The 15,184-nt window shown below is 44.7% G+C and overlaps 1 protein-coding gene across 2 annotated transcripts; it reads left to right on the forward strand.

Moving 5' to 3' along the window:
* The first annotated feature begins 318 nt into the window (after positions 1-318).
* akap8l (A kinase (PRKA) anchor protein 8-like) lies at positions 319-13,598 on the forward strand. Of its 2 annotated transcripts, none has more exons than XM_067440450.1 (13): positions 319-427; positions 2,309-2,350; positions 2,433-2,652; positions 6,376-6,883; positions 9,052-9,166; positions 9,283-9,335; positions 9,410-9,443; positions 10,267-10,360; positions 10,450-10,591; positions 10,672-10,777; positions 10,852-10,982; positions 12,661-12,756; positions 12,884-13,598. In XM_067440450.1, exons 1-13 carry the CDS (start codon positions 406-408, stop codon positions 13,229-13,231), a joined length of 1,911 nt encoding a protein of 636 aa, XP_067296551.1. In that variant the 5' UTR covers positions 319-405; the 3' UTR covers positions 13,232-13,598. The 2 variants fall into 2 exon arrangements, with proteins under 2 accessions (XP_067296551.1, XP_067296552.1); XM_067440451.1 differs by having other exon boundaries at positions 9,289-9,335.
* Positions 13,599-15,184: the final 1,586 nt, after the last annotated feature.

The following is a 15,184-nucleotide window of genomic DNA, read 5'->3' on the forward strand; positions in this document are numbered from 1 at the left end:
TTGCTGATGTACACAAACGATATTAAATTGTGTTCATATTAAATTATTTTAGTTTTAATTGTACATCATTTTCTGTCTAAATTTTGCGCAAAGGTGTTATTTTCAGTATGATGATAAGCCACAGTAATACATTAAACGGCAACAACATTGTGTGTTATATATTAATTCAACACAACGAAACTGCAAACTGAACAGTTTCAACCCAGACAATGGAATACACACTTTTATTTTGAAATAACGAACGGAAATCGTATTTTTCCGGCCGCTGGAAGTCGCTCATTGGGTCGTTCACACGTCAATCATGTAGCCACACCCCTCGATGGGCGGAGTCTGCGGCCTGATACTGACTGGCTCGGGCTCAGTGCTCCTCACATTCATCACACCCACACTGAACACTGCGGCAGGATGGACCGAGGATATTCTTCAGGTCAGTGTTTTACTCTTTACACATTGAATATAAGCGTGTAAGTTATGTATGTTTAATGCAGTCGTTTGTACGCTAGAATCATGTTTTAATCTGTACGTTATTTGAGTCACAGTTCGACGAATCGCGGTGCGCGTGAAATGGCGCAGGTCAAAATGAGGCACGCTTTTTAATCGTTAAAACAGATCCTGCTAATGAATTCGTTTATTTTAGTGTAAGTATTTAAATGTTAACGTGTAATTTCGTCGATTGTTGTTGAGATTAACGCGAATTCAATTGTTATTGTCTGCTGGCGGAAGCGCGCACGCGAACGCGCTTTTTGTAAAACGCAAAGCATTAAGGTAGCGTCCCATCGACGCTTTAATCATCAGAATTAGTAATCTTTATTCGTCAGTGAATCTGTTTTGCTGTAAGTGTTTTACACAAGCGGGTTTGCTCGAGTTAAATCTGCCGTTTGGCATCTAAAATGGCGAATCGAAAGAAGAATCGCCATATTTTCTCGCCACATTTGCATGAAATAGCCGCTGATCGTTGAAATGGGGGCGTTTTTGTTGTCGTAAAATGGCTGCCGTGTTCATTCTGCTGCTCTATTGTTCGATTAATGCAATGATTGTTTAAGATATCAGTGGTGATTTACAGTTGAGTGGACTGACGTCTTAAAATACTCAATGCTACTGTACTTCTGTGGCTTTGTCTGAACGTAAAGTTCAAATCGATACGCTCTCTGTTAAAACATAACACTTATATTTGACATCCTGTCTGTAGGGTCGTATATATTTCTGACCAATCAAATGTTCCTTGAGCGAGAATACCCCGCCCCCTAATCGAAACCTGATTGGCTAGTAATAAGCACTCATATATGACGCAACTTACCCTGTTAAGAGGTATGAAATTAATAGTGTGGGGAATAATTATATTTGATCTAAATGGATCGTATAGTGAGAATATGGAGGGAAAAACATAACTTTAATTTTATTTAGAGGCCAAAACTGAGCAAAAATATGCAAATGTTGAAATACACAAAAAAGATGAAATTCGGATGCGTATGTAAATTAGAGATCTGGAGAACAGTAGCAGATACGGACAAATGCATACGAATATCAATATCTGCCAATAATATGTCTTGATAAGATGATATTTTACGCATTGACCAGAAAATGCACGTATCGAAGTTAAAATGGTTGTAATTGGATAATGCTTTGGAATACAGATGTAAGATTGGTCTCGTTTAGATAAAACGGGATGTTCTCTAAAACTGCAAGAACATGAACCATAAATCTGAACAATGTTAGGTTGATATCTCCAGTAATGTGCTTTCAGTCAAAGTTCGTTTGGGCGCAGTACCACACTTTGATGATTCAGAATAACGGTCTGAATACACTTTATGAATATTAAAATATTGATAAATCATCTGTATTATTTTCATAAGCAGTCACCGAATATGAAAACTAGAGATTGTAAGCTTTCAAGTGATAAACGTTTGTGAAGATTAGTTTAGGTTTAGTGTAGGATATGACTGGGCCCATGACGCTTAAAGGGTTTAATGCTCCGTTTTAAACCGAATGACTTCTGAGGTAAATGGGATTGTGTCTCTCCTCCGTTAAAACACGGAGCGATTACACCACATATGATTCGTTTCGCTTGAAATGTGTCCTCAACACACCTTCAGATGTTCCTTCATGTTTATTCATGGACTATGACGATTGTTCAGTCAGATTACACTGCAAAGAGACTCGCTTGATAATTCCAGCAATCAGACACGGGACTGGAGGAGATTGAGATCAAATATTGATTATATATATTTGTTGGGTCATCAGCTGTTGAAAAGAGCGACCTGTTAATATTGTGTGTGTTGATGAATTGTTTGTGATCTTGACCCGTCAGGATTCTCCGGATGGGGCGGATCAGGCGGAGGATCGTCCAGAGGTGAGGAAGGCTTTAACACGATTAACGTCCATTCGTCCTGTGTGTGTGTGTGTGTTGTAAACGTGTTGTTTTGTGACCTCAGGCTCGGGGAGTTACGACCTGTACGGCTATAAGGACTCGATGTCCGGCGGCGGGTTCGGGGGCGGAGGTTATGGGTCAAGCGAGCGCATGAAGAGAGGTCTGTCGGGAGGATCTCTGCTGTCCTCCGGAGCCACCGCCGACGACGTGATCGCCAAAATAAACCAACGCTTGGACATGCTCACACAGCTGGAGGGGGGCATGAAGAGCGGGCGGGGGGACAGGTAACACACACACACACATGCTTCAGGCATGACCTCTGAGGCATATCTGCTTATTAGAGCTGGTAAAAAATACTGATTGTAAGTGATTCTCTGATGATGCACTGCAAAAAATGCTGCTCTTGCTTCAGTTTAGTCTTGTTTTCAGTCTAAATATCTAACGATTCTTAAATCAAGATGCATTTACTATACAAGTAAAACTACATGATATTCTTTCTTGTTTTGTTTCAAATAAAATCAAAATGAGTTGTTGCTTAAAACAGGCGAAATGATCTGCCAATGGGGTGAGAGAAATAATCTGATTTCTGATTGAAACCTTGTTTCCGTCCCGAACAGAAATCAGATTATTTCTCTCACCCCATTGGCAGATCATTTTGCCTGTTTTAAGCAAAAACTCACTTCATTTTGATATTTTTCCCCAGAAAACAAGAAAACATCTCTCATGTGGTTTTACTGATCTAGTAAATGCGTCTTAGTTTAAGAATTGTTAGATATTTGGACTGGAAACGAGACAGAAATACTAAATAAGAAGAGCGTTTTTGCAGTGTGAACAGATCATTGTGGCGCCTCACATCTGATAAATCCGTGGTCTTTGTGCTTTGTTACTATTGATACGAGACAGTCTCAGGTTTAATATTACGTCCTGTGGCCTATTGCACAAATCTAGGATAGGGGATTAAGCCAGGATATCTTGGTGATCTAGTCATCTGTATTAAATTTAGTACAGCGCTGTCGTGTAGACGTATCCTGAAGACACACTCACACCAAGAACGATAGCGAAAGATAACTGTATTAGCGGATAAATTGAGCCAGGATCACCAACATATCCTGCTTAATCCCTTATCCTAGGTTTGTGCAATAGGCCCCAGTTTCAAAAACATCGTTTTGGGTCTGGCGTGAGATTAACGCCGCATTCACATGGGGCGTAGGCGTTAACGCTTGACGGAGGGCGTGGCTGAAGCTGGGTGCTGACGCGATCGTCATAGTGACAACAGCCAATCACATTAACTTGCCGCTTGGACCAAAACACAACACAAAAAAGCGCCTTTTTTGGTTGTATGTGCGAATGCGATTGCCCGTGTAGTTGTTGTCAGCGCACTGCACAGGTGCACGAAGCTGTTAAGTACATTAAATCCTGAAAAAGCGCCGACAGCGGGAAGAATATCATGTAGTGGTCCAGGAGCTGCGTCTGGATTTTTAACGGTCTATGGTCTGGATGGTTCACGGAGCAGTAATGAACGCAATTGGCTAGCGTCTGCTGTAGGATATTTGCATACGGCGATCTGATTGGATGACGCCTGCGCTGGCGCTTGAAAAGTTGAGAATTATTCAACTTCTGCCGCTTGCAACGCGAGTGAAGCGCCGCGACGGAACCCACAATTCAGTTCGGCAACGGATGATGTCACCCATTCAAAGTAAATGGGAAGCGTTAACGCCTACCTACCTAACGTGTGAATGCGGCGTAAGAGAATCGGCGTATGAACGGATCTCCTCTCCGCTTTAACACTAATTACAGCGCGAAATAAACATTAAAGGATTCGTTCACTTTTAAACAAACGTTTGCTGATGGTTTCCTCACCCCGTGTCATCCCAGATGTCCCTGTCTGTCTTCAGTGCGAAAGAAATGAAGGTTTTTGATGAAAACAGTCCAGGATTTTTCTCCTTATGGGCCTTCAATGGGCCTCAAACGGCTCAAGGGCCAGGTGACCATTGAAAAGATCACGGTTGTGCTTGACGTAGGCGGAAGTACAGAGTCAGTGTTTACAAGTGTTCGTAAAAACGTTTTTAATGATAATCTAACATGTGAATGTGTGTATGGTGCTCCTTCCACACACTTGTAAACTCTTCCGCCTACGTCAAGCGTGACCTTTTCAGCATCACAGAACAGAGCAAGGCCAGCATTTGTGCTTATAAAGCATAAACTCCTTTATTTAGTGTTTAAGTGAGCGATGGTTTGTCTAGATAAGACCCGTATTCATCATCTGCTGTCGTTTAAAGCCCTCTGAAGCTGCACTGAAACGGTCATCTGGCCCTTGAGCCGTTTGAGGCCCATTGAAGTCATTAAATGGAGAAAAATCCTGGACTGTTTTCATCAAAAACCTTCTTTTCTTTCCCACTGAAGAAAGACAGACATGGACATCTTGGATGAGATGAGGCTGAGGAAACTATTAGCAAAAGTTTATCTAAAAGTGAACGAATCCTTTAACCAGCATCTGAAAGTGTGTTAAAGATACAGAACAACTTACTGAAATCAGTCTCGGGTCACATGGAGTCATTTAATGAGTGAAAAATCCTATCCAGTGTCCATAAACTCATTATTTAGCTGGAGAAATGAACTCTAGATATGAGCATCCTGGTCAATAAATGCACCATATTACATATTCATCATCTTTAACGATTATGTAATGTTTTTTATTTAGCTTAACCTTTATTTATCCAGGTAAACTGTCTGAGAATAACTTATTTACGAACATGACCTGCCCAAGAGGCTACAAAAATACATCACAAACATCATTTACTGTACATAGTCATACACATGGCACACAACAAGCAGTTCAATTAAAAGAAGTAGACGGCAAAGAAGTGTAAAGTTAATCTTATAGCATTATTATTATTATTGAATCAGGTAATTTTTACCTCTACTATTCTAGCATTCGTTGAGAGAGAGTTTATGTATTGTGCCTGATGAATATCCACAATAATCCATATTGAGTCGGATTGTATAGTTTGTCAGTGCAGGGGTTTATGAAATGTTGCGTATTAAAATGTGTCTGTTTCATCACATGTAGCCTAGTTTCTGTGCTAGCGTTGGTGCTGATGGACTGTGGAGATAAGGGTTTAGCGGGTCGAACATGAGCTAACCTCATTTGATGAATAATCTGACCTCTCTCTTCAGATGCGTTCTCCCGCTTTCACTTTTAGAGCGCAGCCTAGATCGGCTCCATTTGTCCCGCCACGCATCTCGTACACTAGTCGGGGTAGATGCCATATTGGATTCTTTCTATAATAACAGTCAGGCAATAATAATGGGTTCACAAAGCATCAGAAGAAGTAATTGTGTGGGTTTATTGAACAACACTGTTAAAATACATAATGCAATAGATATCATATAACCATAAGCGCAACAAAAGCTAAAACATAAGCGACTTGTGTGCGTTATGTAGAGTGATGTTGATTGATCAAACAACATTTAACTCCAAATATCTACTTAATATTTCATATGCATCACTTCTTTATGATGGACATAGCTTCTTTTTTAGCATTGTGTCTTGTTTCCAGTCCAGATGCGTTTACTAGCGGAGTAAACCGACATGATTTTAAGATTAGCTAATGATTCTTCAACGATCCCCTTGCTTCATTTTCAATTGTAACTTGTTAAATGTGGCGTCTACCCTGAGGAAGTGTTGGTTTTCTGCGGTTAACACACACACACACACACACGTTTCATCCTCCCTAGCGTATCTGAGCGTAGCGTGACAGATAAAGCTAGCCCCCTTCCCTCGCTTCTCTCCACCTCGTTGCCTTATACGTCCATCTGTGCAACCGTCATTCTGAAGCTTTTCCACAGCCTGTCTCTTCCCACAATGCACCTGAGAAACGCGTCTGTGGAAGGGCTTGAACGAATGAGCGCTGAACATTGAGTGTGTTTGCATTGATAAGCTCTGGTCATCTGAGCCGTGATGGGTCCCCCCGCTTGACCTTTGCTCTGCGCCTCCTCCTCTGCAGGTTTGACCAATACGAGTCTTTCGACTCGCGCTCCGCCTCCCTCGGCCCGCGAGATCTCTACAGATCCGGTAGCTTCGGTTACAGCGACTCCCGGGGCGACATGATGGCCCAGCGCGGAGGCGTGGCCTATGGGGTCATGGGCGGAGCTGGAGGGGGCGGGTCCGGCTTTGATGGCTTCGGATCTGGCAAAATGCGGTCCAATCGAGACTCCGCCTTCTCGGGCTCCGGCTGGGGGGCGGGGCAGAGATCCCCACGCAGGGGTGGAGCTTCGGGGGGGCGCGGCTACAGCCGCAGGCAGGACTCCTCCTCCTCCGCCATGGGAAGTGGGCGGGGCGGAGGCCAAGGCCACTCCCCCGCAGGCCGAGGGAAGCTGCCCTCGCTCCTGGCCGGCCGCATGTACCCCGACAGCGGGGCCTTCCAGTCTCAGCGCGGGCCCCAGGACTTCCGGAGCTTCGGCGGGGGCCCGAGGGCCAACCGGCAGCGAGGCCGCAAGAGACCCCTCAACCGCGTAAGTACCTCCCACTTCCTGCGGGGGGCGGGGCTGAGTGATCAGAGCCCGCCCCTGACTGTAGAGTCCAGTCCAGCGCATTCATCCCACCAACCAATCAACCAGTCCCTCGAGGACCTGGCCCCAGTCTGCCCCACATTTGACCTCTTAGACACGGGATAATTGTAAAGTGTCACATGATTACAGTGCAGTAATGGTGGGTGTGTTAAAGGGATAGCTCACGTAACTCTAGGTGTGTTCGACTTCCACGGGGATGTTTTGCAATGCTACCGCTTTATACGCAATACTTCATTAAAGGGTTCTTTCAGCCAAAAGCCGTCAGACCTCCGCTCATCTTCACACACAGATGAAGATATTAGTGTTGAAATCCGATGGCTCAGAAAGGCCTTCATTGACACCAATGTCATTTCCTCTCTCAAGACCCATAAAGGCACTAAAGACGTCGTTACAAAGCCCATCTCACTACAGTGGCTCTACAGTCATTGATGAAGAGGCCAGAATAGAGTTAGTGCGCTAATATCTTCATCTGTGTGTGAAGATGAACGGAGGTCTTACGGGTTCCCTTTAATACAGCATTTGTATGTACAATAATAGAAAAGTTCAACATAAGATTAACCCCCCCCCCCCCATTTGGATAATAGAGCTAAGTTTCAAAAAGCGAAGGAAGAAAATGTTCTGGAAGTTTAAAGTTAGAGTAGATGAAATGTACTGTGCTTTTTCTTTTTTACTAAATATTTTTTACTATAAAATAAACGTTGTATAGGTAACCAAATTTGAAGTTGATATCTCAAATTTGCGCTTGTTTGGGAGCTATACCATAAACAGCCACTGGGTGTCACCCACATTCTCCTGTAGTGAATTAATGCGTAATTAATACACAAATGGACCTTTGAGACTCGGACATTTCTGACGATATGCGTTTTAATTATAAAGTAGTTAAAATAAATGTTGTGATATGAAGCCTAACTCCGCCCACTAGGGGAGGAGCCTGCTAAACATGATGTCCGATTTCAACGGTTTTCCCAGGATGAATGGAGTTTGTGAGCTTTCAAATGATGCCTAATTTATTATGATTACTAAATAGTGAGAAGGCGATTAAACTAGAGCGCTAAGACTCGTGCTCGCGGTACAGTGATGAGTTAAATGCCAAAATATCAGTTTGATAAATGACACAATATAAAATTATTTTTACTATAAGATCAAAGCTAGATATGTTAACAAATTTGAATTTGATATTGCAGAAATGTACGTTCCTAAGACATTTTGTTCTGGCGACATACCATCCCTTTTTCCCCGCTACATTCTCCTGTAACAAATTAATAAATTTATATCCAAATATCAGTTCTATCACAACTCACCGAATATGGAACCTGGAGACTCAGACCTTTCTGTGACTCTTTCTGACGATATGCGTTTTAACTATTAAGTAGCTTCGCACTAGTGGGACGGTGGCCACGGTGTGTTCCAAATTTGAAGTTATCACAAAAAACAAACGTTTTTGTTTAGGCGCTGTACCAAAAATAGCCACCAGATGTCACACGCATTCCATTAATTTTCTTTCCGACGATGTGTTTTGTCGAGATTAGAAAAGGTTTTGAGTATAGAGTAGTTAAAATAGATTACTAATAAAATACTCCGCCCACGGGGGAGGAGCCTGCTAAAATAACAATTATTTTAGCAGGCTCCTCCCCTAGTGGGTGGAGTCAGGTTTCAAATTACAGCATTTATTTTTAACATCTTTATAATTAAAACGCATATCATCGGAAAGGTCCGAGTCTCGGGGTTTCATATTTGCTGACCGTTTTGTGATAGAACTGATATTTGGACAGAAATGCTATCGTTAAGTAACCGTCAAGGCATTTAAAAAAATGATATTGTTTGTCACGTTACCATGGAAACGGTACTTGAAGCGATAAATAGAGCGCTAAGTGTCTAGCGGAACAGTCACGGGTTAAATGCCGAAATATTGGGCGTGTTGTATTTGAATTAGTTTGATAAATGCCACGGTGGGCCGCTCTTGACGTGCTCTCGCGGTGCGGCCGTCTAACCAGCATGCATTGCTTCGTTGGGTCGAACACACCTGTTGTAACTCCTCATCACGGCCTCACCTTCATGCCTACACTGGAGCTTGTACCTGGGCCTCATTTGCATATGTGATGTCACGGCAGCAGGTGAAGTCTCAGCGTGATGGACAGAAGAAGCGGAAGCAGACCCTGAGCGACAGAGACGAGCCCGAGTCCAAGATGGGCAAGACTGAGGCGGCGCGGGAGAAGAGGGCAGCCGGTGCGAACACACACACACACACACACACATACACACACACACACACACACACACACACACACACACACACATCCCTCTGTTCTGCTGCTGTGTGTGCTGATCTGTGTGTGTTTCAGATGCAGAAGAACACAAGCAGGAGGCGGAGGAGGCCAATGACCCCAGCTCTGCTGTAAGTTCCACTCACGCCCGTGTTAGGCAGTTCCCCTAACGCTTCCCAGACTAACACTTTTACTCTCTCCTCAGGACTCTAAAGCAGAAGACGCAGGAGAGGGCGCTGGTGAGTGTGTGTGTGTGTGTTCGTAGGCTCCTGCTTTCATTTCAGTGTTATAGCCGTCCTGCTATGGAAGCCCGTTTTCCCCACTAAATAAAAAAATAAAGAGTAATTGTGACTTATCTCAGAATTCTAACTTTTTCCCCCCACAATTGCAAGTTATATTATTGTATAGTCGCAATTCTGACCTGTATAGTCGCAATTCGGAGATATATAGTGCAATTCGGAGATATATAGTGCAATTGCTCTCTTTATTTCTAAGCTTTCATACCCTCCTCTCCTTAGATATGATTGGATCAGTTTTTTAAGGGATGGTTCACCCAAAAATGAAGATTCTGTCATCATGTACTCGCCCTCATGTTTTTCCAAACCTGTATTTCTTTCTGCGGCTAAACACGCATGAAGATATTTGGAGAAATGTTTGTAACCATGCAGATGGATTTTTGGGTGAGCTATCCCTTTAAGACTGAACTGTTTGTCCCGCCTCCAGCTGTTTCTGATTGGTCCGTTGTTTGACGACGATCCAGAGCACACCCAATGTTTTAAAATCACGTTCCCTTTTTTTCCATATTCACTTTTGGACTATTAAAAACTTGAAACAGTAACTTATGGTACATGTACAACTGTAAAAATGTGTGATTAATCATGAGTTAACTCGTGACAATTGTGCGATTTTAAAATATTTTAATAGTTTGACAGCCCTTTTTTTTTCTTTCTCCCATATTCATTTATTGGACACCATTGGTTCATTTTAAATTAAATGTCTAGTTTTGAAATTTCGAGCTTTTATTTTGGCGGGTTACTGAGAAACCTGTGTGTGTGTCTCCAGCTTCATCCAATCAGGACGAGGGTGCCCAGGCCAAGACCAAGCAGACTCCTCCCCCATCATCCAAGATCAGGAAGAGGAGGGGCTTCTTTGAAAGGTCAGGGGTCAAAGTATCTGCCCACAGGTCAGGTTCTGTGCTGGTGTGTGTGTGTGGCGCTCACTGTGTGTGTGTGCACGTGTCCTCAGGGTGATCTTCGCCTGCTCCGTCTGCAAGTTTCGCTCCTTCTACAGTGAAGATATGGAGGCACATTTGGACAGCAAGTTCCACAAGGACCACTTCAAGTTCCTGTCCAATCAGCTGTCCAAGCCCACCACCGACTTCCTACAGGTGTGTGTGTCTTTGTGTGTGTGTTGCACTGACCTCTTTTCTGTGTGTATCGTCCTGACCTCTGTGTGTGTGTGTTTTAGGAGTATCTGAACAACAAGTTCAAGAAGACGGAGCAGCGTGTGAGTCAGATTGAGAACCACAGCGCCACCATCTGTCAGGTGTTCAAAGAGCAGGATCTGACGCGAGGTACGTCCCTGCCCCCCTCGACCTCGTGTGCGGAGCCTCGCCGCCCATCTCACAATGTCACTTCCTGTGTGTAGATATCGGCATGGAGCACTTCATGAAGAAGGTGGAGGCGGCTCACTGCTCGGCCTGCGACGTCTTCATCCCCATGCAGTACATGCTGATCCAGAAGCACCTCAAGTCCCCGGACCACAACTACAACCGCAAGGTGTGTGTGAGTGTGTGAGTGAGTGCTTGTTTATATTACCAAATGTCCCCACAATGTAATATAAACCTGAGATCAGCGGTCCCCACAATGTAAATGGATTTATAAACATACTAAATAGTTTTTTTGAAAATTTAATAATGCTGAATCTTTCTTAGGCGGCACGATAATGGTTAAACTGATAATCACGAATATTTTTCTCAATTATTAATCACGATTATTCTGTCAAAAAGGGTATTGTCGTTATGGCCATTTTACATGTTCTTTACCAACCTGCACTACACCCAAAAGGCCTGTAGGTGGCGCAGACTTCATCTAACCAGCTACGGTAACTTCGTTAGATGGTTAATCAATACTAAACACATGGTTTTGGTGGTTTTAGATTTTTAAAGCAACTATTTGTTTGTAAATGAGACAAACCACAGATTCAGATTGCTCAGCAAATTCTTAAAGCGAAAAAAACAATGCTTATATAGAAATATAGCTTCGAGCCGCCATTATCGGGCCAAGCGCAACAAACGCAAATAAGCTATCAGCAGACCAACTGTAGAAATGAGTAAAAAGACATTTTGTTTCTGCCGATAAGGGTTCAAAAGTCATTAGCCTAAACATGAGCGACACTGGACAGTTGGGGGTGCTAGAGGGAATGCTTTAATCAATCAATCAACTTTATTTATAAATAAAGCTTTTCCAATGCCGATTGTTTCAAGACGCCCCCTAGCGGCAGCAAATCTAATCCGCCGCGAGTGTCGTCTAGCAACTCTCAATACCCATCTGAGCTGTAATCGCCAAACTCTGGGCGGGCCAATCACATCGTGTGTAGAGTCGGTGGGCGGGGCCATAATGACGACGGCCGAGTTGCGTTTGCGTGCTTCTAGTAAACACAGAAACTGGCGAACGGCGGTCTGTCGAATCAGCTTTGACCGCGACTCTGGAAGACTTGAGTTCAGCTTTTCTCTGAGAAAAGAACAAAGAACGGCACTGAAGTCATTCTGAAGAAGGGAAGATGTGTTCGAGTTTAGCCGAGCGGATACGGCGAATGTTTAATCTGTCAGCTCCGCTTCACCTTCGTTGCTCTGGTTGGTTGTAGCGCTATCCTATCGCGTGCAGAGGGAGTTTGACAGACAGCCGTTTATCCGCCCCTCAGATTGAGCCGTTAATGGGGAGTTAACAGGACAATATTACAACACATTTGGTTTGGCTGTGCTGTCTTTAGAGACTCCAAATTTGGTGTGGTTACTATGGGTACTGACCTCTATCAGTGTACCAAAATTATAACTTTCCCTCAGACGGTTCTATGGGCTGCCATAGACTTCAATGGTGGAATAAGAAGAAGAAATCTAACGATTTCTAGAGGGGCTCCTCACCTTCGGTGCTTGGTCCCTAATAAACGTCCCTGACCATAGGACGGTCTAAAATGCTTAACATGCTTTAATGCTCTGACAGTGATCTAAAAGACCAATCTAGAAGCAGATATCGTTATCGCAATGGAAATACGAATAATCGTGCAGCCTTAAATGTTTCCTGTGTGTGAGTGTGTGTGTGAGAGAGATGCGTAGGCTAAGGGGCAGTATAGGGGGTTCGAATGTACAGTTTATACAGTGTAAAATCCATTACGCCTGTGGAAAGTCCCCACAATTCACAAAAACCTAACGTGTGTGTGTGTGTGTGTGTGTCTCAGGGCATGATGGAGCAGTCCAAGAGGGCGAGTCTGTCCGTGGCGCGGAGCATCCTCAACCACAAGGTCATCGGCAAGAAGCTGGAGAGCTACCTGAAGGTGTGTGCGTGCGTGTGTGTGTGTGTGCGTGCGTGTGCGTGCGTGTGTGTTCGTGTGTGTGCGTGCGTGTGCGTGCGTGTGTGACTCGCTCCTCATTAGCATATTACAAACTGAATGTGTTCCGCAGGGGGAAAACCCGTTCAACGGTAACCAGGACGACCAGGATCCCGAGGACTCCATGGTGATGGAGGTGTCCGAGGCCGATCTGACCAATGAGAGCCTGAGCGAGGCCAAGCCGGAGGAGGAGGTGGCGGAGCCTGCGACAGAGGGGGCGGAGCCTGCAGCTGCTGCAGTGGGGAATGGGGAGGGGCTTGAGGATGATGTGAAGATGGAGACGGGCGGCGCGGCAGAGGAGGAGGAGGGGGCGGAGGAGGGTGTGGAGGGGGTGGAGGTGGGAGAGGAGGAGGCGGAGGAGGAGGCAGAGCTAGCCGTCAGCGCAGAGGGTGGAGACGCAGAGGCCACGCCCCTCGAGTAGCCCCGACCACACCCCTCATTAATCAGTTCTACATCCTGTCCCTTTGAACATTAACTGCCCCGGGTCAGGGCACGCCGCAGCCTGAGGACCAATCAGAATAGACCAGTCGTCTTGTGCTCATCCAATCACAGGATCGCTCCGCCCACGCGTGCGTCATGTGACTGCGCCTCCCGAGATGATTTCAGTTTGTCACGTCTTTATACGCTGGAGTTTAACTTCCTTCTTTTGCTTTGTTTGATTTTTATTTTTTAACGTTTCCTTCCTTTGGTTTTGTGGGTGTGGCCTGTAGAAATTAAATGGTTTCATTTTGGCAGTTTCCACTCATTGTTTTTCTCTTGTGTTGAGGAAATAAATGTCTGTAAAGTCACTTGTGTTTGTTGTTTTTTGAGTGAACGTTCTGCTTGCAACATCTAACACCCTAGCAACAACTCATTACACCCTAGCAACCGTCCAGAACACCTTAGCAACTGCTTAGAAACACCCTAGCAACCCCCCAGAACACCTTATCAAGACCCTAGCGTCCACCCAAAATACCTTAGCAACTGCTTAGAAGCACCTTAGCAACTGCCTAGAAAACACCCCAGCAAGCACCTTAGCAATTGCTTAGAAACACCCTAGCAACCACCCTAAACACCAAAGCAACTGCCAATAACACCATAGCAACTCACTAGAAACACCATAGCAACCATCCAGAACACCAAGGCAACTGTCTACAAACACTATCAACCACCCAGAACACCTTAGCAACTCCCTAGAAACACTGTAGCAACCACCCAGAACACCAAAGCAACTGTCTACAATCACTCTAGCAACCACCCAGAACACCTTAGCAACTCCCTAGAAACACCGTAGCAACCATCCAGAACACCAAAGCAACTGTATACAATCACTAGCAACCACCCAGAACACCTTAGCAACTCCCTAGAAACACCATAGCAACCACCCAGAACACCAAGGCAACTATCTACAAACACTCTAGCAACCACCCATAACACCTTGGCAACTACTTAGAAACACCCTAGCAACCACCCAGAACAACTTAGCAGCTCCCTAGAAACACCAAAGCCCCCCCCCCCCCCCCCCGTCTTCCCCATCAGTGTTTGTGTCAAGGTCTCAAGCGGTGACGGGGAGGTGTTGTGACCGTGCATGAGAATGTGAGGTGTGGTTGGCATACATTTAATGAGGGAATGATGTAGGTTTGACTTTTGCGTGTGTGAAGATCTAAAACAATGTGACAGTGGCGGTGTGTGATTTAATCAGCGACACCTAAGGCCCGGGAGAGTCCAAACTAGGTGTCCTGCGCCCCCATGCCAAGAGGTTTCTTTGTATAGCAGAGACAGATGTTGGCTTCTGTGTGAAGTCAAACATAAATTATTAAAATTTCTTCAATAACACCTTGGCAACTACTTAGAAACACCCTAGCAACCACCCAGAACAACTTAGCAGCTCCCTAGAAACACCAAAGCCCCCCCCCCCCCCCCCCCCCCCCGTCTTCCCCATCAGTGTTTGTGTCAAGGTCTCAAGCGGTGACGGGGAGGTGTTGCGACCGTGCATGAGAATGTGAGGTGTGGTTGGCATACATTTAATGAGGGAATGATGTAGGTTTGACTTTTGCGTGTGTGAAGATCTAAAACAATGTGACAGTGGCTGTGTGTGATTTAATCAGCGACACCTAAGGCCCGGGAGAGTCCAAACTAGGTGTCCTGCGCCCCCATGCCAAGAGGTTTCTTTGTATAGCAGAGACAGATGTTGGCTTCTGTGTAAAGTCAAACATAAATTATTAAAATTTCTTCAATAACACCTTGGCAACTACTTAGAGACACCCTAACAACCACCCATAACACCCCTGCCTAGAAACACTAGCGAACACTTTAGCAACTGCTTAGAAATAGCCTAGCAACCACCCAAAACACTTTAGCAACTGCTTAGAAACAGCCTAGCAACCACCCAAAA

This window comes from Pseudorasbora parva, chromosome 4 (genome assembly GCF_024679245.1).
Source record: "Pseudorasbora parva isolate DD20220531a chromosome 4, ASM2467924v1, whole genome shotgun sequence".
Lineage (NCBI taxonomy): Eukaryota > Metazoa > Chordata > Actinopteri > Cypriniformes > Gobionidae > Pseudorasbora > Pseudorasbora parva.

Bases quoted from the DNA above. Each gene is read 5' to 3' on its own strand.
- akap8l (XM_067440450.1), top strand. From the start codon at position 406: ATGGACCGAGGATATTCTTCAG. The intron at 9,444-10,266 runs GTGAGTGTGTGT...GTGTGTCTCCAG, and splicing joins AGACGCAGGAGAGGGCGCTG to CTTCATCCAATCAGGACGAG. The intron at 10,778-10,851 runs GTACGTCCCTGC...TCCTGTGTGTAG, and splicing joins AGAGCAGGATCTGACGCGAG to ATATCGGCATGGAGCACTTC.